A 22917-nucleotide genomic window follows, 5' to 3' on the forward strand; every position below is an offset into this window, starting at 1 on the left:
AATTTTATAAACTTTAAGTGAAGATCACAATTCTATGTTGTTTGTTTTGATTTAGTGTGAACTGAAGACTACAATTCCACATTTGGGCATCTCCAACTGTGCAGCACAAATTACCAATATTGTTAAATTTCAATGACGATGTTTCACCAAAAGTAAAGGTGAATGAAGATGACATCCTTGTTGGAAGTTACATCAGTCTCACTTACATCAATAGTATACAAAATTCATGTTGTGAATCAAGACGCCACCTTCTAGTCATGCCCTTAAATGTCACTTACATCAGTCTCACTGCAATCACCATTCCCCCTCACCTAGCTAAGCTATCAGCAAAAAATGAAGGCCTACTTAAATTTGATTTTGATCTCATTTTACGCATATTGCATATGATTTTGATCTCATTTTGCCTCTATAGTTGACAATAAGCAAAAAATGAATGATGTGTTTTATATGTAAAAATTCCCAATTGCAAGACTTCGTTCTCGTCACTTCGACGTAGAAGCTGGGCAAGTCTAAGTCGTGCACAAGTCTTGGTAAGACTAACTTGTTTCTCTGTTTATGTGAATGTAATGAGTTCAAGTTTTCTATCAAATTAAAACCAAAAGACGAAAACTACTACAATTAAGGAGAGCATATATGTAATATGTATGGAGAGAAGTCGTTTCCTATTGTCGAGAATGTTGTCGATGATACACTACTTGTGTTGTATCAATATGATGATTATGGCTAATTACTTAAGTGTGTGCATTAGCAATAGCTCAAACCTATTTCAGCACAGATCAGTTTGCGCTTCTTGCTCTCAAAGCTCACATCACTAGTGACCCTCAAAACATCTTGACCGCCAACTGGTTGTCTGCCTCCAATTCCAACATTTGCAATTGGGTTGGCATTAGCTGTGGTGCTCACCACCACAAAGTCACGCCCTTAAATATTTAAATAAAAGAAAACAATTTTTAGTTTTATATAATTAAAAACTTGAAAAACAAAGAAAAAAAAAAGTAAATGAATAAATTGGGATTCAAGCTTCAAGCTTGTAGCTTTCTGGTTCAATGTTCGTGCTTGATTTGACTCAAATGGAAAAATATTATAACGGAATCCTGACATTGATTTGAGACACTCAATTTCAATGACCATTTAATTATAGGCTATTTGATCTTCATTTCATTTTCATTTTTTTTTTCACTTTTTAATAAAATTGAAAAATTGTAAACTTCTTTGTACTGCTTTCTTAAGTTTTCAATGTTTAGCCTTTATTTTTCAATTTGCTTTTAAAAAAAAAACATTAAAAGTAGTACAAAACAAATTTTCAGTTTCAAAAAAAAAAAGCATCAAAAAATAAAAACTAAAATAAAATAATTATCAAACGGGACTTTAGTTATCAAGAAAACAAGAAATTTTAAGATACTTTTTTTAATGCATTGTAGAGATCACAATTCAATGTTGTTTGTTTTGATCTAGTGTGAACTGAAGACTACAATCCCACATCTGGGAATTGAAGGGAAATAATGAGATTTATGTGGGATTTCTAGTGACTAGCATGCATATACAATTCAAAATTTATATACATTAGCAACGGAAGCATGTTATCACATAATATCAAAGCTATAGTCATGCAAATCCCCTTTAAGAAGCATAGGTTCATATATGATGCATCTAAGAAAATATTGAAGAATAAAGTGAAGGTTTAGTTTTATACCTCTTGATCTAGACTTGAGACCAAGGATGGACCACCTCCAAGCTCTTTGTTCTTGGAACTCCTTGAGTCTAGCCTCCCTCCTAGCTTCCTCCACCTTGAAAGATTTAGAGCTCCTTTCTCCTTTAGTCTCCAAAGCAGAAGACCTCTAAAGATCCACACCCACTAGTGTAGTGAGATGGATAATGGAATAACCAAAAGGAGGAGAGATGATTAGCTTTCCCTCCTCTTGGTGGCCGGCTATAAGTGTGTTGAGAGAGAGAGACTTGTTTTTCTCTTCTGGGAAAAAGAACACACAAAACCCTAATGAAACTTTTCATTAAACTTTCTTTATAAATGTCAAAGAAGTGAGTGAACAACTTGACTCTCTCTCTCTCTCTCTTTGGCCGGCCCCTCTGTGTTTTTTGGGCTTTGGGCTTTTATCAATTCAAGTCATCATATGCTTAAATAAATGGGTTTGGGCTTAATGGGCCCATATGAACCCGAACTTTTCTTTAAGTCCAAAACGATCTTTCATCGCTTCTATGATTTCTTTAGACTTTCTAATTAATCATAACACTTAATTAATCCAATTAATTAATTCCATCATCCTTTAGTTGTCTCACCACAAGAGTGTTTTGGTGTACAATCATTTTAGGTTCTAATTAGCAAGGCACTGAGGTGATTGGCACCAATCCAATTGATTTGTATTAATCCAATCACTTAGTGAATTAAAACTTACTTTCAATTCTCCTTCTTCTTTGATGACTACTTATTTAATCATCTATAAGAACTCACAAGCCATGAGTGACATCTAACCATATATCATGGCTACCCAAGCTAATGTAGAATTTGTTCGGAGAACCTATTCAGTTGGAATTACAAAGTAATTCAATCTTTCTCTAATACAATACTCACAATCACATTACTAGGGTATGGATATTTAATGTCAAACCCCTAATGTGATTATATCAATTTATATGATTTTATTGAGTCGTATAGGAACGCTTTCCATCATTACGCTCGATACTTCGGCCGAAGATTCCTGAATTATATCTTAGAGTATTCATCCTCTCATAACGAGGATTAGAGATCCCTTGTTGATCATTCACATGCCTCTGAGAATAAATCACTGACCCCAACAATGCATAGAACACATCCAAGATGAGATGTGGTCACGTCTCATTATCAAATGATCAGCAATGTATCCCCAAGACAACTATGATATCTCAGGTCAAAGGATTACTTACATTATTCCAACCAGTAGAGTTACTTGCTTGACATGTGAGGAGACCTCCATGCAAGTACTCTCGTTTGATTGTGTTCAGTGAACTCATTCCCATAATGAGCATCTACATACTTGTCTTAGTGTCACTACACGAATGGCATGAGACTTTCCATCCTTCCCATTGGAAGGGGACATAGTATGTAATGGTCTATGTATTGTCAGTGTACCTCTAACAATCCTATGACCAGGAACATTTTTGGACATCATGGTTATGTGAAGAAGGTCTCTGCAATCTAACATCATTAGATTACTTCTTCCATCGATCCATTGTCCATGGATTCACCTTTTTGGACGTATATCGTTTATTGAGATAGTCCTAATGAGTGACTTTTCCTTTTGATGTATTAGAGTTTTCCATACATATAGACATTGTCCTGAAAGGTTTTTTCCAAAGATTGACTTTCAGGGCATATTTCCAACAATCTCCCACTTGCACTAAAGTCAATCAGTTTTGCATCTTATATATGCTAGTCGAGTGAAGTTGAGCTCGTAGGTTAACTAAGTTATGCATTAATCCTTTTAACTTATAAGGATTTACTTATTAAATGTTTCCAAAACATTTAATGTTGTCTCTTCTTTGTGTTCAAATACTTTGATGAGACCTTGATTCCATGGCTTGAGCTATCGCCCCATTATGTCGTAGTATCCTACTAACGACCTTATGGTTTGGATTCAATCATTGGTTCATAATGAACCCTGTCTATTCGAAACACCTTTTGAAGCAGTTTCTAAAAGTTTAATATATATCGATATATATTTCGTTTGTATACTTTATACAAACTTTGCTCCAACCTCGAGACCATTGTAGTACCATACTATCAATACTTTCATATGATTAGTACTTCATCCACCATGAAGTTCCATTTGTTAAAATGGGTTATTGTCACTTTGGTTTATAACCTAAGTGAATGCACGCTTCCAGAGTCTCACTATGATGTTCCTTTCTCAAAGGTAATAATATTCAATCAGTTGCTTTGGTTCTGATCCTGGGACATAGTAATATCTTACAGTGACAACCCTTATGGTTTTTTCACTTTTGGATATCATCTCACAAGTCCATACATGTGTCCCTTATTGTGATTTTGTGACATATTCTTTATAAGGGTCATGAAAGCAATTTTTCTAAAATATGTAGAAATACTTTCTCAAATCTTCAACGTTTGAGATTCAATTTCCTTATACAACTTTTCTTGAGATAACCTTGCTATATCAATAAGTCCATTTTACGTCTGTACTTCAAAATTGACCTTGTCACAATTTGTCATTTTGAGTAACATCAATATTTATTACGTCTATCAAATAGACTTCATTCATAATATGTTGCTCAAAACTATTACATCACTCCCACTGACCTTGTTGTAACTAAGCATTCATTCGAAACCTTAAGAAAACATAACACTTATATTTTCTTGATTTGAATGCATATAGCTCCCATTAACTTGTCTTGGATCTATTGACAATCTTTAAGATCCATTAGCTTATTGATGATGTCTCAACAGTTTTGGACAATCAACAACTCTAGCTAACACAAGTTATTTAAATGAACATATACAAAAAAATTCCTTCTCAAGTAATCCCATTTGATATGTGTGACTTGTTTTTATCAAGTCCATTCATTTAAACTATATGGTGTCAAACATCATATTTCTAGTTTTATTCATACTAAAACCTTTTAAGGCAGTCATATAAGAATTATCCAAATCATTAATGGTAGCATGGCTCCTACTAAGGATATAGGAATTCAACCATTCCGACTAGGTGGTTGATTTAATTCCTTATTAACACTATATAGAGCATTATAGTTACATGAGGTGTTGAAATCGGATTGTCTTGTTGTTAAACTATATGTTGTGACTCATTTTGAAACTATTCCCTTTTGTTTCATCAACTTGGCCATTTGCTTTGTACTTAGCATGTTCTCATAAAAGAGAATGATGGACAACTCCCAACATATAACCATTTTATGCTAGGTTGGTGAAACCAACATTCATAGATTATTCTTAGAATGTTACACAACATCGATTTTAACGCTTCGATGAGTTTGAGACCTTTTAACAATTAAAATTACAAACTCATTAATAATAGTGATGCACTATTAATTTTAGACAACTTATAAACCAATCATATTCAAGTTTATATCCTTTTTCTCACCTCCCACTGTTTCTCATGACCTTAATGAGAAATCGCATTATACATTCATAGTGTATAATTATGAAGTATACGGGTAGAGGACATTGTGGAGTAGCTTAGAACCTTTTAAGCTTATTGTTCCAACTCCACTAAGTTCATGTCTTGTTATTAAGTAACTAAAGTCTTTAAACCTTTTATAGATTTAGATACTTTCATTGGTTTGATCACTAACATATTTGACATTTCTTAAAACAATTTAAGAATGTCCAATTAGTTGTTCGAAAATACTCATTGAACCAAGAGTGATCTTGGTTATTGTGGTTAGGTAAGTGATAACCATATAAGAAACGTTTTTCTCAAGTATTACTTATGTCATTATAATGTGATCTTCCTTTTCTTCAAGAAAGGAATCTCTAGACTTTCTCAATTCATATAGAACTCATATGTAGGCAATTGGAACCAAATCTAAAGATTCATTGTATCCATCTATGGCCAACATGAAAGATCTATCCTTAATTGATAAATCCAAAGCTTGGATATCGCATTATATAAGTGATATATTTCTTGTATCTCAACTAGAATACAACAAGACAATTTTTCAATTCATAATACTACTTTGAGGAACAAATTTAGTAGAAGGCATTCATCAAATTACATTGATATGATAAGTTTAAACATTCATAATGTTTTAATACAAAAGAATTAGCTCCTACATTAGAGACTAATTATATACCTTCATATAGGCACCAAAAGTGGGTCTTCCATCATACGAAGTCACATAATAAGTTCTTAGCAAAATAAGAAAGTTTAAAGACTATCTTTAATGTGCCTAACAAACTTCCTAAGTAGTTAGCAAAAAATAATGGCCGAACCCTTCATTCCATTCCTTTTTCTTTGCTCGTCCATCTTCTACTTGGCTCCATCACCTACATACAATTGCATAAGTGATTAGCATTTTATATCAAATATAAAGATTAGAAGATCTAACAATTAGAATTGAAGATAAGAACAAAACCATACCTTGTGGCTTGTCATTCAGAGATGCAAGGTATAACTTGCAATTCCTCTTCCAATGCCCGTCCTTTCCACAATGGTGGCAAGTCCCCTTGGGCTCCTTTGCCTTCTTTTTGTTCACTCTTCCTTGTGCCTTAGGAGTGGGTGACTTCTTCTCCTTTCCTTTGCCTTTGCCTTTTGGCTTAGCCTTGGAAGCGGATGGCTTGTTGTAGGCTACTGCAGTAGTCCCTACAACGTTCTCTTTCTTCATAGTCTTCTCAGCGGTTACTAACATGTTTAGTAACTTAGAGAGAGTGCTATCCATCTTGTTCATGTTGTAGTTCATGACGAACTGCGAGAATGAATCAGAAAAAGAAGCCAAGATGAAGTCCTGGGCCAATTCCCCGTCAAGTGGAGTCCCTAGGTTCTCCAATTGTTCAATGAGTCCAATCATCTTCAGTACATGTTGATGCACTGGGGCTCCCTTGTTGGAAGTATGCCCACAAAGCCACTCATTTGTTGTAATAGCTTTTGGAATACTTATTGTATTAAACTTTTATATGTTTAATGAAAGGCAAAGCTTATTGTTAATCACTATTTATTGTATCATGTGCTTAAGCAATAAGGGAATCCAAGGGATGTATTTGATCTAAGAGACAAGTGATTTAAGTAAGTTAGATTATCGAGACCTTTCTCTTATGTTCATTCCTAAAACGCTCCTAGCCATAGGATTGCCAATTGGGCATTGACAATCCGCTAAGGTTAGTATGTGTTATGTCGACTCAAGTGTGAGTATGACTAGTCTCAAGTCATTTGGTGTTGGACACTAAGACAAACACATAGGTGCTCGAAAGAGTAATCGAGTACACTGAACTACGATCAAAAGAGAGTTCGAACATACATGTCATGTAAGAACTCGATAGTTGCAATATGCAAAGTAGTCATTTGACCTGAGGCATCATAGATGTCTAATGGTTAGGTCCTTGACCTTTGATCATGTCAAAGGCATTCCATTGGAGTGTCCACGGCATTGTTGGGGTCAAGCTATCTAGTCATGTAGGCATATGAATGCACAACAAGGGATCTCTAACCTTCCATGGTGGAAGGAGAATACTCTAAGATGTGATTCGAGAGTCTTTGGCCAAAGCATATGAATATGACTTAGGAAGTTTGTTCCAAATCTTATTCAAAAGAATCACATGAAACAAACTATCACTTAAACAATGTGATTAAGAGTATTGTATTAGAGAATGACCGTATTGCATTGTAGTTGTAACTGGATAGGTTCTCCAACCAATTCTACTTAGCTTGGGTAACCATGACATGCTGCTAGGTGTCACTCATGGTTTGTGGAAGCCTTGATGATTAGCAAACACTAATTTTAAGGTAGAATTGAAATGTGGTTTCAATTCACAATCGATCGTTAAGAGTAACAATCGCCCACTACCTCGCTAAATGGAACCTAATGGATCGTACACCGAGTAAGGATGAAAGTGAAGAAATTAAATAAAATGGATATGCAATTAAATGGTTTAATTGAAGAATGGTCAAGATTAATTAATTAGTTAATTAATTTTACGAAAGGTTCGTATTGGGCTTTTAAGTTGGTTTTGGGTTTCGAGGCCCAAAAGTGTTTTGGTCCACAAGGCCCATTATGTTTAAGTTGTATGACAACTAAAACAAAATGGGCAATAAGCCCAATCACAACAAATAGGCCGGCCATGGTGAGGAGAGGGTGAAGGTTTGCTTAATTGCAAGTTTGCCACTCACCTAAGAAAAGTGTTATAAAAGCAACTTTATAGCTATTTTTCTCATAAGGGTTTTTCTTGTAGAAAAGAGGTGAAACCTATTCTCTCTTTTTCAACAAGGAGGCCGGCCACTTAGAGGAGATTTATCTAGCAATTTTTTCTTCTCTAAGTCATCCATTTCATCTTCACACCTCATCCTTGGTGTGGAGACTTAGAGACACCAAACCTTTGGTGTTTTGGAGATCCTTTCCTCACATCCTCAAGGACCAAAGGAGCACAAAAGGAGAAGGAAATCACAAGCAAGATCCAAGGAGTTTGGAGGTGACTTGAAGGCCCTCCACTTGGGTGAATCCCTTGTGTAAACAAGGATGAGCTTCAAGGGTAAAGAATCTTTAAATTCTTCATTCTCTTTAATGTTGTTAAAGAGTCTTTTGGTTCACCATTCACTAGGCTTTGAAAGTCATGAGTTTTATGAATTGTTTTTGAATGCATGCCTACTTTAATGTGTTAATAGTTTGCATATGTATTCAAATGTTCTTACTTGTTCTTAGCTAGGACAAAATTTTTCCTTCATCCCTTGACCATTTTGGTCTTCACAAGTTCATTGACAGTGCTGAAGCTAAAATTGTGCGTCCCTTCACCATATAACTCCGTAAGATGGAGTATGATGGAGGATGCATTGTCCATACCCTCATGCTGTCTCTGTAGCTCCTCATTCATGGAAGCCAACAGATAGCACTTGGCTTATGTATCATCCTCAACGTGCTTGTCATACTTAGCATGTTCATCCTCAGTGGCCTTAGGGCCAACAGGTATGTGAGGTGGAGCCTTGTCTAGTACGTAAACAATTTTCTCCAAGGTTAGGAGAATCTTGACATTACGATACCAAGATGGGAAATTGTGCCCCTCAAGGCAATGCTTGTCGAGTATCTTTACAAGTGTGCTTCCAACCATATCTAAATACATAACAATAAAATAAATTAGTTCGATTGTTGATTAAGTCAAACGATTCGGGTCTTTAAACTGAATGACACCACCCATTATTTTTGGAAAATTCCATATCCGTCAAGATGGAATCCGGGAGATTTCAATGAAAGCTCCTAGCGGGTTATGGGAGACTCACTATTACCAAGCTCACCTCACGATGATACGATGTCGGCTAGCAAAAATAATAATGAGAGGGTAGAACTACCCATTCACAACAACCTTTTGTGATTACTCATCTTGTTGGCCTCTAGAGAACAATGCCTCACAATGATATGATGTTGGCACCATTTCTCTTAGTTAAGTTTTGACCCACCATGCTGGTTTAGATAGGGGTCCAAGTAAGACCTCACGATGATATGATGTTGGCCATACTCGTTGCCTACCTTCACCACATCAAATGTTTGAAATAGACTCCTCCTGAGTAGAAGCACAGACTTTGAACTCCCCCATGATAGGGTGAAGGTGGTGTATGAGTCATAAACGATTGGAGCCTACCATGGTGGAAGGCCACGAAGAAGTGTTCAAAGCGCTTTCAACTTAATATTGGATGTTGGTTGAGGGATTTTAAGGTCTCATCATTTTATTTATTTAATCAAATTATAATAAATTGTGTCCTATTACAACTACTAGTCCAAAGTAAATGAAATTAGTAGCATATGATATCTCCACTATTCGTTTTCATAAAACAAATCAATATCAAAACAATTTTTTAAAATATTGGAGATATATATCACTACTAATTGTGTTCATTTTAGTTTAGTAGCTTATGATACTCCCACTATTTGTTTTGAGAAAAACAAATCAATATCAAAAATCGAATTTTTCAAATATTGGAAGTAACTACTACTACTAAGATTTTTGCATTCCTTTAAATTTGGACTTTATAGTTATCTTAGGCTCTTTGGATGACTATGGACTTATTAGGTTGATTCAACAATGAGCCAACATTGTTGAATAAGATCTAGGGAGGAATGTATCGTTTTAATTACGCACTTTCAATCCAATTAAAATATTTTTCATTGAGCCATTAGAAACGAAAGACAATCATTCATTGCTAATTAGGGCGTTGGACCCAACAAATCTTTAATCTCATGGAAACCCCTTTTAATATGTTTCCTTACCAATAGTTAAAGAAACTCTAGTCCAGTACTAGAGGGAATCAACTAATTGAAAGAGATAAAGAAGTAATAAGAATTACAAACCGATTTGTACAAATTCCTACAAATTACATATACTAAGAGGGAGAGAAAGATTAATGTCTAACATGTTGAGGTCCAATTGAAATAACAATTAAAACACATTCCCAAGGTTCAAACCATTTGAATTTAGCGGCCTTTCTCATAGCTCAATTATCGTTTAAGGCACAAGTCCATAGTCAACCATTTTACTAACTACTTAATAAATAATTAAATTGGAATGCAACATAATCAATTAGATTTAGTACATATGGGCATAATTATATGATGAGTTTAAGCTACAAAAAAAATTAAAATCATAATATTTTAATCTCATAAAGAGGTGGGGCCGAAATGCAATTATGAAAAGTTAGGGGTCAAACCGCAAATACTAGAAAGTATAATCAACTTTTAAAATTGCAAAATAGCCCATAGAGGACCCATCAATAGGGTGGCTGGTTATGTGATGGGGGGAGAGGGAGTGTTTCATACATGTTCCCTAAATTTCAAAATAAAGCAAAAGCCCTAGCTTTCCTTGTCACCACTTGTGCAAGTTGGCTTGAAAGGAATGATGGGTGAAAGGTCTCCTAGTCAAGTCTAGGATGGAGTCAATCAATGGAAGGCTATTGATTGCAAGTTAATCACCCAAATTCAAAAAACAAAATATGAACACTAAAACAAAACCTTTTACACCAAAATCAAAACCATGAACACCAAGAACAAAACCATGAAAACAATTTCAAGATTTGTACTTTCTTGGTGATTTTTCAAACCAAAAAACAAAAGTGACAAGGCCTCTACTTTCTTAGCTTCAAAGTGTGTGTGTGTGACTTAAAATAAAACACAAACACAAGCCAAAAAATCCCCCAAAAACCGTGCCCTCCCCTATGGTACATAAGCCCCAAATTTTGTTCAAAAACTCACTCTTCATTCATGCATCCAAAACACTTTTTGCATACATATCTTTTTCAACTCTTGAAACACATTTTTCAACCTTTGAAAAAATAAAAGATAAACATATTTTGAATGAAGAAATAATATGTCAAACATAAAATTAAAACCCATATGCATAAAATCCAAAAGGACACATCAAATATAAACCTTTGGCTCTTGATACCACTTGAAGGGAAATAATGAGATTTATGTGGGATTTCTAGTGACTAGCATGCATATACAATTCAAAATTTATATACATTAGCAACGGAAGCATGTTATCACATAATATCAAAGCTATAGTCATGCAAATCCCCTTCAAGAAGCATAAGTTCATATATGATGCATCTAAGAAAATATTGAAGAACAAAGTGAAGGTTTAGTTTTATACCTCTTGATCTAGACTTGAGACCAAGGATGGACCACCTCCAAGCTCTTTGTTCTTGGAACTCCTTGAGTCTAGCCTCCCTCCTAGCTTCCTCCACCTTGAAAGATTTAGAGCTCCTTTCTCCTTTAGTCTCCAAAGTAGAAGACCTCTAAAGATCCACACCCACTAATGTAGTGAGATGGATAATGGAATAACCAAAAGGAGGAGAGATGATTAGCTTTCCCTCCTCTTGGTGGCCGGCTATAAGTGTGTTGAGAGAGAGAGACTTATTTTTCTCTTTTGGGAAAATAACACACAAAACCCTAATGAAACTTTTCATTAAACTTTCTTTATAAATGTCAAAGAAGTGAGTGAAAAACTTGACTCTCTCTCTCTCTCTCTCTCTTTGGCCAGCCCCTTTGTGTTGTTTGGGCTTTGGGCTTTTATCAATTCAAGTCATCATATGCTTAAATAAAAGCCCAATGGGTTTGGGCTTAATGGGCCCATATGAACCTGAACTTTTCTTTAAGTCCAAAACGATCTTTCATCGCTTCTATGATTTCTTTAGACTTTCTAATTAATCATAGCACTTAATTAATGCAATTAATTTATTCCATCATCCTTTAGTTGTCTCACCACAGGAGTGTTTCGGTGTACAATCATTTTAGGTTCTAATTAGCAAGGCACTGAGGTGATTGGCACCAATCCAATTGATTTGTATTAATCCAATCACTTAGTGAATTAAAACTTACTTTCAATTCTCCTTCTTCTTTGATGACTACTTATTTAATCATATATAAGAATTCACAAGCCATGAGTGACATCTAACCATATACCATGGCTACCCAAGCTAATGTAGAATTTGTTCGGAGAACCTATTCAGTTGGAATTACAAAGTAATTCGATCCTTCTCTAATACAATACTCACAATCACATTACTAGGGTATGGATATTTAATGTCAAACCCCTAATGTGATTATATCAAGTTATATGATTCTATTGAGTAGTATAGGAACGCTTTCCATCATTACGCTCGATACTTCGGCCGAAGATTCCTGAATCATATCTTAGAGTATTCATCCTCTCATAACGAGGATTAGAGATCCCTTGTTGATCATTCACATGCCTCTGAGAATAAATCACTGACCCCAACAATGCATAGAACACATCCAAGATGAGATGTGGTCACGTCTCATTATCAAATGATCAGCAACGTATCCCCAAGACAACTATGATGTCTCAGGTCAAAGGATTACTTACATTATTCCAACCAGTAGAGTTACTTGCTTGACATGTGAGGAGACCTCCATGCAAGTACTCTCGTTTGATTGTGTTCAGTGAACTCATTCCCATAATGAGCACCTACATAATTGTCTTAGTGTCACTACACGAATGGCATGAGACTTTCCATCCTTCCCATTGGAAGGGGACATAGTATGTACTTGTCTATGTATTGTCAGTGTCCCTCCAACAATCCTATGACCAGGAACCTTTTTGGACATCATGGTTATGTGAAGAAGGTCTTTGCAATCTAACATCATTAGATTACTTCTTCCATCGATCCATTGTCCATGGATTCACCCTTTAGGACGTATATCGTTTATTGAGATAGTCCTAATGAGTGACTTTGCCTTTTGATGTATTAGAGTTTTCCATACATATAGACATTGTCCTGAAAGGTTTCTTCCAAAGATTGACTTTCAAGGCATATCTCCAACAGGAATTTCCAGCTGTGCGGCACAAATTACCAATATTGTTAAATGTCAATGAAGATGTTTGGTCTTCATGATGTTTCACCAAAAGTAAAGGTGCATAAAGATGACATCCTTAGCGTTGATTAATTGCTTACTTCCAAGTTGCAACTGGGTTGGTGTTACTTACGGTGCACGCCACCTTCTAGTCATGCCCTTGAATCTCACTTACATCGGTCTCACTGCAATCACCATTCTCCTTCACCTAGCTAAGCTATCAGCAAAAAATGAAGGCTTATTTTTTGCTGCACCTACTTAAATTTGATTTTGATCTCATTTTACCCTTATTGCTTATAATTTTGATCTCATTTTGCCCTGTAGCAGAGCAATAAGCAAAAAATGAATGGTGTATTTTATATGTAAAAATTTCAAATTACAAGTCTTTGTTCAACTGGTCTAAGTCTTGTCACTTCGATGTAGAAGCCAGGCAAGTCTTGGTAAGACCAACTTGTTTTGCCTTTTTATGTGAACGCAATGAGTTCAAGTTTTCTATTGAATTAAAGCCAAAAGACGAAAATTAGTACGATTAAGGAGAGCATATATGTACTATGTATGGAGAGAAGTCATTTCCTACTGCCGAGAATGCTGTTGATATTACACTACTTGTGTTGTATCAATATGATGATTATGGCTAATTACTTAAGGGCGTGCATTACCAATAGCTCATACCAATTTCAGCACACATCAGTCTGCGCTTCTTACTCTCAAAGCTCACATCACTAGTGACCCTCAAAACATCTTGATCGCCAACTGGTAGTCTGCCTCCAATTCCAACATTTGCAACTGGGTTAGCGTTAGCTGTGGTGCTCGCCACCACAAAGTCACGGCCTTAAATATTTTAATAATAGAAAACAATTTTTAGTTTTATATACTTAAAAACTTTATAAAAAAAAGAAACAAAAGAAGAAGTAAATGAATAAATTGGGAGTCAAGCTTCACCCTTGTAGTTTTCTGGTTAGTTGTTCGTTCTTGGTTTGGCTGAAATGGAAAAATATTATGACGGAAGCCTCACATTGATTTGAGATACTCAATTTCAGTGACAACTTAATTACAAACTAATTGATATCCATTTCATTTTCATTTATCTTTTTTTTTTCACTTTTTATTAAAATTGAAAAATTGTAAACCTCTTTGGTAACTGCTTTCTTGAGTTTTCAATGTTTAGCCTTTATTTTTCAACTTCCTTTAAAAAAAAAAACATTAAAAGTAGTACAAAACAAATTTTCAGTTTTAAAACAAAATGGCTTTGAAAAATAAAAACTAAGACAAAATAGTTATCAAACGTGTCCTTAATTATCAAGAAAATGCATTGTAGAGATCACAATTCAATGTTGTTTGTTTTGATCTAGTGTGAACTGAAGACTACAATTCCACATTTGGGCATCTCCAGCTGTGCAGCACAAATTACCAATATTGTTAAATGTCAATGAAGATGTCTAGTCCTCATGATGTTTCACCTAAAGTAAAGGTGAATGAAGATGACATCCTTAGCGTTGATTGCTCACTTCCAAGTTGCAACTGGGTTGGTGTTACTTACGATGTACGCCACCTTCTAGTCATGCCTTTGAATCTCACTTACGTCGGTCTAACTTCCAAATTACAAGTCTTCGTTCAACTAGTCCAAGTCTCGTCACTTCGACGTAGAGGCCGGGCAAGTCTAAGTCGTGTCTAAGTCGTGCATAAGTCTTGGTAAGAACTTGTTTCCCTATTTATGTGAATGTAGTGAGTTCAAGTTTTCTATCGAATTAAAAAAGACGAAAACTACTACAATTAAGGAGAGTGTATATATATATATACTGTGTATGGAGAGAAGTCGTTTCCTACTGTCAAGAATGTTGTCGAGGACACATTGCTTGTTTTATATCTATATGATGATTATGGCTAATTACTTTACTCCACGTGCATTAGCAATAGCTCATACCAATTTCAGCACAGATCAGTCTGCGCTTCTTGCGCTCAAAGCTCACATCACTAGTGACCCTCAAAACATCTTGACCGCCAACTGGTAGGTTGGCGTTAGCTGTGGTGCTCGCCACCACAAAGTCACGGCCTTAAATATTTTAATAATAGAAAACAATTTTTAGTTTTATATGCTTAAAAACTTTATAAAAAAAAGAAACAAAAGAAGAAGTAAATGAATAAATTGGGAGTCAAGCTTCAACCTTGTAGCTTTCTGGTTAGTTGTTCGTTCTTGGTTTGGCTGAAATGGAAAAATATTATGACAGAAGCCTCGCATTGATTTGAGATACTCAATTTCAGTGACAACTTAATTACAAACTAATTGATATCCATTTCATTTTCATTTATCTTTTTTTTTCACTTTTTATTAAAATTGAAAAATTGTAAACCTCTTTGGTAACTGCTTTCTTGAGTTTTCAATGTTTAGCCTTTATTTTTCAACTTCCTTTAAAAAAAAAACATTAAAAGTAGTACAAAACAAATTTTCAGTTTTAAAAAAAAATGGCTTTGAAAAATAAAAACTAAAACGAAATAGTTATCAAACGTGTCCTTAATTATCAAGAAAATAAGAAATTTTAAGATACTTTTTTTAATGCATTGTAGAGATCACAATTCAATGTTGTTTGTTTGATCTAGTGTGAACTGAAGACTAAAATTCCACATTTGGGCATCTCCAGCTGTGCAGCACAAATTACCAATATTGTTAAATGTCAATGAAGATGTCTAGTCCTCATGATGTTTCACCTAAAGTAAAGGTGAATGAAGATGACATCCTTAGCGTTGATTGCTCACTTCCAAGTTGCAACTGGGTTGGTGTTACTTACGATGTACGCCACCTTCTAGTCATGCCTTTGAATCTCACTTACATCGCTCTCACTTCCAAATTACAAGTCTTCGTTCAACTAGTCCAAGTCTCGTCACTTCGACGTAGAGGCCGGGCAAGTCTAAGTCGTGCACAAGTCTTGGTAAGAACTTGTTTCCCTATTTATGTGAATGTAGTGAGTTCAAGTTTTCTATCGAATTAAAACCAAAAGACGAAAACTACTACAATTAAGGAGAGTGTATATATATATACTGTGTATGGAGAGAAGTCGTTTCCTACTGTCAAGAATGTTGTCGAGGATACATTGCTTGTTTTATATCTATATGATGATTATGGCTAATTACTTTACTCCAGGTGCATTAGCAATAGCTCATACCAATTTCAGCACAGATCAGTCTGCGCTTCTTGCGCTCAAAGCTCACATCACTAGTGACCCTCAAAACATCTTGACCGCCAACTGGTCCTCTCCCTCCAGTTCCGATATTTGCAACTGGGTTGGCGTTACTTGTGGTGCTCACCACCACAGAGTCACGGCCTTAAATCTCTCGTTCATGGGTCTTGCCGGGGTTATTCCTCCGCATCTAGGCAACCTCTCATTTCTCATTGAGTTGGGCCTTAAGAATAATAGTTTTCATGGTCCCCTGCCCCAAGAATTGTCTCGTTTGCGCCGGTTGAAGAAGATTAACTTTGGAAACAACAACTTTATGGGAACCATTCCTTCGTGGTTTGGGTCCTTCGCTAAACTTGAATCCTTCAGGTTGTACGGTAATGGCTTCTCTGGTTTCATACCCGCTGCTATCTTCAACTTATCTGCACTCGAAGGAATTAATCTGAACAGGAACCAACTATCAGGTACGTACGTAGCACCACTACGAACCACCTTGGCATATAAATTAGTGTTGCTTGCTTCATTACATTTAACATCTTTGTTACATTTTAACATCTATATTATAAAATGTATAACAATCATCTCGTTTGTTTTTTTCCCTTCTTTTTTGTCGGCATGCTTGCACATATTTAACAGGTAGCATACCTAGAGAAATCGGCAACTTAACAATGGTGAAGGGCATATACCTTGACGACAACAAGTTCGAAGGTATACTGTATGACTTAGGTTTTGTTTTATATATATATATATATATATATATAAGCCCCTTCTTAGCTGGGATCTTGTTCAACTTCATCAAAAAATGAGATGAGAGGGCTATCGTAGGATCGTATATTTACTGTGTAAGACCCTCGTATTCTAGAGCAAAAAAGAGATCCTATATAGTGAGTACATGGTCCTTAGAATGTATCCCACTTTTGCTACGGTACAACGAGATTCCCACTAAGAAGCTGCTCCTATATATGTTTACATGATTTTAACAATATACACAGATTGATTTTATAGAACTTCCAAACGAGATAGGCAGTTTAGGTCAGCTGGAGGAGTTGTCTGTGCAAGACAATGCCCTAAAAGGCTCTGCTTTTTTGCCTGTCCTCAACATATCTTCTTTGATTGCTTTCTCTCTATTCGGGAACAACATGAGTGGCAGTCTTCCGGACAATATATGTGACCATCTTTGGAGTGTTCAACTGATTAATTTGGGCCAAAACCAGTTAGACGGTCCTATTCCTTCCAAACTGTGGCAATGCAAAGAGCTTCGTGAAATTACATTACAATCTAACAATTTCCGTGGAAGCATACCCAAAAGTCTTGGCAATTTGACTTACTTGAGCAAGATTTTTTTTTTCAACAATAATTTAGAAGGTAATAATTTTGGGGGCGTTTCGTTTTTAGTTTTTAGTTAAACCGAAGTTACAAAGTTAATGCAAGCGTGCTAAAATTGTGACAGGTACAATACCGGATGAGATTGGTGATCTTCCACAGTTAGAGAATTTGGCACTGGGGATTAATAATCTCAATGGCGTCATCCCATTCAAACTCTTCAATAAAACCACGATAAGAGAAATATCGCTTTTTTTTAATCAGCTATCAGGTGGCCTCCCAGCAAACATAGGTCTTAACGTTCCAAACCTAGAATACCTTGGTGTAGCCAGAAATAACCTGGTGGCTGGACTACTCCCTAACCTCTCCAATGCTTCCAAGCTCAGGGATTTAGAAATGAGCCAAAACTCACTTACCGGGTTTCTTCCTAGCACACTCTGCTCCTTGAAAAACCTCGAGTATCTATCCTTGTCCTCGAACAATTTGACGATTGATGCTTCTACTCCACAAGCTGAAAGCACTCTATCCTGCTTGTTTAATCTTAGAAAATTGAAAGGATTATACTTGCTAGATAATCCATTAAACACCACAATTCCAGCTTCTCGTGGGAATCTATCTACGTCACTCCAAGATATTTATTTAAGCTTTTCCAACATTAGGGGTAACATTCCAGTTGATATTGGCAACTTGAGCAGCTTGATAGCATTAAGCTTGGAACACAGTCAGTTGACTGGAGTAATTCCAACTTCAATACAAGGGCTACAAAATCTCCAAGCTTTGTATTTGAATGACAACGAACTGCAAGGACATATCCCGTATGAACTCTGTCAACTAAACAACCTAGCCGAGTTACGTTTGGGTGGTAATCGGCTCTCTGGTTCTATTCCTTCCTGCTTGGGTAATTTGTCAGTAGCTTTAAGAAGTCTATCGCTAGGGTCCAATTTGTTAACTTCTAAAATACCGTCTTCCATGTGGGAACTCAACCATATATTGCACCTAAACTTGTCATCCAATTCTCTAGTTGGACCACTCTCAGAAGACATCGGAAACTTGAGAGATGTGGTGGATATGGATTTATCAAACAACTATTTCTCTGGAAACATTCCCGGTAGCATTGGTGGTCTTCAAAATATGATTAATTTTTCGTTGGCAAACAATTATTTACAAGGCCCTATTCCCAGTTCATTTAAAACCTTGCTAAGCCTAGAATTCTTGGATTTGTCCAAAAACAATCTATCTGGAGAGATCCCAAAGTCATTGGAAGCACTCTTATATCTCAAGCATCTGAATTTGTCTTTTAACAAACTCCAAGGAGAAGTTCCAACCGGCGGGCCTTTCAAAAACTTCTCTGCTGATTCATTTGTATCAAACGGTGCACTCTGCGGTGCTTCCCGACTCCATGTTCCCTTGTGCAAAAATAGAACAAAAGTTAAGCCAAATTGGAGGAAAGCTAAATATATCATCTCAGGGGTCATACCAGTAATATTCCTAGCGGCCGCTGTATTGATTATGATACTATGCAAGAAAAGGAATGTCGAAGTTGTTAGAGAAACTGCCTCGCTACATCAAGTTCTTTGGAGAAGAGTTTCGCGCCTAGAACTTGTAAGGGCAACAAATAGATTTCATGAGAGTAACTTACTAGGCATAGGGGGTTTTGGCTCAGTATACAGAGGAACACTTTCAGACGGGATAGATATCGCTGTCAAGGTTTTCAATTTACAGCTAGAAGGGGCATTCAAGAGTTTTGATAAGGAATGTGAAATGCTAAACAATATCCGTCACCGGAATCTTATTAAAATCATAAGTTGCTGCGATGAACTTGATTTCAAAGCCCTGATACTTCAATTGATGCCTAATGGAAGCCTCGAAAAGTGGTTGTATTCTCCAAACCACTCCATGAATATCCTGCAGAGGTTAGACATAATGAAAGATGTTGCATTGGCACTAGAATATCTTCATCATGGTTGCTCAATACCTATCGTTCATTGTGATGTGAAACCAAGCAATATACTACTAGATGAAGATATGGTTGCACATGTTGCTGATTTTGGCATTGCAAGACTCATCGGCGGTGGAGATTCAATGACAGAAACCATGACCCTGGCCACAGTTGGATATATGGCTCCAGGTGATGTATTTTCTTAATTTTGTATATGTTGGCCTTATTAGGAGTTATAATTTTCTTTTTATCATGTATAACTAAATTCACATACAAATTTTGCAGAGTATGGGATGGAAGGAAGCGTTTCGACTAGAGGGGATGTGTATAGTTTTGGTATTGTACTCATGGAGACATTCACAAAAAGGAAGCCAACAGACGAGATGTTTGTTGGGGAAATGGATTTAAAGCAATGGGTTGCAGATTCATTATTTCCAGATGCTGCAATAGGTGAAGTTGTGGATGCCGATATACTTGGGGTGGAGGAAGATGGTGATTTCGTGAGCAGAAGGGATTGCTTATTATCCGTTATGAGATTAGCTTTAGCTTGCTCTGCAGCATTGCCGGGAGAGAGGATTAACATGAAAGATGCCGCAATCACACTCACCAAAATCATGACCAAGTATTTTAAGGACTGTGGAGGAATGAACTCTTAGTTCTTTTTGTTCTCTATATTTTCAAATCCATTTCCTTATTGTTGTTTTCAATCTGCAATGACTACATTATCTTCTCATAGTATATGAGAATATGACGATATTCCTAAAATTGAAATGTCGTACCTGGATTTGTCAATGCAATGAGACCAGTAGTACCAAAATTGCAATTCCAATTATTCTTCCCATATTTGGTAGTAAAGCATTCAGTTTCTACAGCCAACCAAATCCATTTCAAAAAATTTACACTTCCAGCTCAAGAACACCTGTCATGGGAACGTAAGGTTATTTCAGTCAAAATATCAGGAAGTTACAAACTTCTACACATGCCCTTGACAAAAAATTATAATCCATAATTGTCCTTATTTTACTAACCAGTACATCCTATGATGATTTTTTTCTTTTCTCTCTCTAGAAAGACAAGCATCAATGCATTTTCATTCTTAATCAAACTGCATTAACTTAGTGCAGTTTCTTAAAAATCCATTCCCTTGTCATGACTTCATACTAAATAATTAAAACATATCTACTTTTTAATCATGTTGCGTAAGAGTAGTGAAGACTTAAGTAGCAAACAGTCTGCAAGTACAACCCCTAGAAGCAAATAGAGTTAGTTATAAAAAAAGTTCCAGTAAAGATTGAAAATATATATTGCAGGCCCATATTGTTTACATGCACCTACACAGAAATGTTGCATGGCTAAAGAAACACAACTTCAATTCAGCGTTTGCATTTTACTCTAAGTGGTAGTTCGAGGATAAAATGTGCATGAACAGAACAAGAAAAGCAATTATGTCATGCAAGTTACACAAGGCTTTAGATATGCAGAAATTTTTCATGGGAAATAATTAAGCAAGCTGCTTTCATCAGTTTCATACGAGGCAAAAACACCCATAATCAGAAACAAAACTTTCCTCTCCCTCTCCATAGAAAGGAACTTGAGATGCGAGACTATTGTAACAGCCAGCCTTTTGTGGTTCCTTCTCTTCCCACTGAGGTTTTCCTTCCTTGCGTGCAGCCAACTTAAGGTCACCCATCCTTAAAGGAACAAGGTTGTAAATAGTAAAAATTCAATAGCAACCAAATTTCCGTAAGAGGAATGAGAGATTTTTAACATACATGTACTTGTCATAGCACTAGAATTCACCGATTCCAGGAAACTTCCATCTACCATCACCAAAAGGATGTGCAGGATATCTGTGTCACCAATGTAACAATGTTGCATAAGAAATCACTGGACTGGGTTCATACTTGTAGTTCTAGTGTAACTGTAACATACTTAAGTTCACCAGAAGGACCAAGACCAACACTAATTTATTCTATTACAGTTCTGATTAAGAATTCAAATTTCTTAGCAAAACTTGACATGAAATCTTCATAACAATGGAGGGCAGTCCGTCCGCAAAAGAGAGGAACATGGTCAACTCTCAGTGTAAGATAATCATCATTGGAAAATCCATTTTGGTCCCAATAATATATATATATATGCTTATTCTGATCACCAATCTGGGAGGAAAAAAAGAAGAGGTCAACTTCTTTATCTAGATTCAAGATTCAAACTAATAGGTGTGTAATGAAGGCCAAACTATAGTTTTTCTTTCACATCCCTTTGCATTGATAAACTTTTTAAGCACATCAAACCTAAAATCAAGTATTCTAATGGGGAACACAGTACCATAGCACGTTGTAGAGCACGATACTGAAGAAACATTGATATTATGTCTAGTCATCCAAATGGGTTATGATTCTTAAAGTATGAACAGGTAAATTAAGTGTTGCAATACAGCCATGTTCATTGTACCAGACTTATAACTTCAAATGGGAGTTCAAAATATCAAAGAAGACATACCTCTATGATCCAAAGTAGAAGAAGAGTTAACGTTTGAGTGAAAAGACAAGGCAACATGCAACTTCAAACCTAACCTGAGTCAGAAACCAGTTTGAAAAGCTCTTCATATAGAGACCAATCATATGCAAGAGGAGAGAAACGCTCCACAATTCCCCACCAAACCTCAACTGCAATTCCGTAGACACATGCCAACTTGAGTGCTTTTAGAGCTACAGTTAAGGCCTTGATTCTGAAACAACAGTAAATTGAGCAACATATAAGGAGTTTCTGTCTCACTTGAAAGGAAACTAAATTAAAAAAATAAATTTAGAAACATTTTGAAACGTACATTTACATAACTTCAATTGGGAAGAGATCAAAATAGTTAACTGCAACCTTGTAGCTAATCATACTCCATCGTTTAAAAGAGTATAACAATTAAATTAAGAATGAAAATGCATCATAGCCTCATCAACAAAAAGTCATAATAAAACTTACTTCCTAATCCTTGGACGCCCCGTACCATCAATGCAGAAGGCATTAACAGGCATCATCACATATATGGGAATTCTCTTATCTCTGGAAGATGGATAAGATGGCAATATCGAGGACCTCGAATTCTCTCGTGCATCCATACTACAAGCAACGAATCATCTAATTATCACACAGACACATTTATACCATCCCATTGAACATTCGAAGGCAATAAACTAGCTCAGAAACTTCTCGTCAAATAGATTAAATGTTTGCGTCTAAATTTTATTGTTTGGAATTTATCAGCAACCCAACTGAACGTAGTCAAGTATTCACTTCGGTAAATTCTACAACAACAACAACAACAACAACAAAGCCTTTTCCCACTAAGTGGAGTCGGCTATATGAATCCTAGAACGCCATTGCGCTTGGTTTTGTGTCATGTCCTCAGTTAGATCTAAGTACTCTAAGTCTTTTCCTAGGGTCTCT

The 22917-nt window shown here is 36.0% G+C and overlaps 1 protein-coding gene, 1 long non-coding RNA gene and 1 pseudogene across 3 annotated transcripts; 1 reads left to right on the top strand and 2 right to left on the bottom strand.

The window, feature by feature from the left end:
- Window positions 1-22589, bottom strand: part of LOC108173689 (inactive beta-amylase 4, chloroplastic-like) — a 41043-nt pseudogene extending 18454 nt beyond the window's left edge.
- Window positions 532-1863, bottom strand: LOC139194201 (uncharacterized). Its single transcript, XR_011578967.1, has 2 exons — window positions 1694-1863; window positions 532-920 (listed from the first exon to the last, which is right to left on the bottom strand). It is a non-coding gene; the product is annotated as an uncharacterized lncRNA (long non-coding RNA).
- Window positions 15785-20302, top strand: LOC103407821 (probable LRR receptor-like serine/threonine-protein kinase At3g47570). 2 transcript variants are annotated; one of them, XM_070819015.1, is made up of 6 exons: window positions 15785-15965; window positions 16178-16675; window positions 16848-16919; window positions 17217-17576; window positions 17662-19662; window positions 19759-20302. In XM_070819015.1, the coding sequence occupies exons 2-6, from the start codon at window positions 16375-16377 to the stop codon at window positions 20127-20129; spliced, it is 3105 nt and encodes a 1034-aa protein (XP_070675116.1). In that variant the 5' UTR covers window positions 15785-15965; window positions 16178-16374; the 3' UTR covers window positions 20130-20302. The 2 variants fall into 2 exon arrangements, with proteins under 2 accessions (XP_070675116.1, XP_017180311.3); XM_017324822.3 differs by lacking the exon at window positions 15785-15965 and having other exon boundaries at window positions 15999-16675.
- Window positions 22590-22917: the final 328 nt, after the last annotated feature.

This window comes from Malus domestica, chromosome 03 (genome assembly GCF_042453785.1).
Source record: "Malus domestica chromosome 03, GDT2T_hap1".
Classification (NCBI taxonomy): domain Eukaryota; kingdom Viridiplantae; phylum Streptophyta; class Magnoliopsida; order Rosales; family Rosaceae; genus Malus; species Malus domestica.

Bases quoted from the DNA above. Each gene is read 5' to 3' on its own strand.
- LOC103407821 (XM_017324822.3), top strand. From the start codon at position 16,081: ATGGAGAGAAGTCGTTTCCTACTGTCAAGAATGTTGTCGAGGATACAT. The intron at 16,920-17,216 runs GTATACTGTATG...TTGATTTTATAG, and splicing joins TGACGACAACAAGTTCGAAG to AACTTCCAAACGAGATAGGC. The intron at 19,663-19,758 runs GTGATGTATTTT...CAAATTTTGCAG, and splicing joins AGTTGGATATATGGCTCCAG to AGTATGGGATGGAAGGAAGC.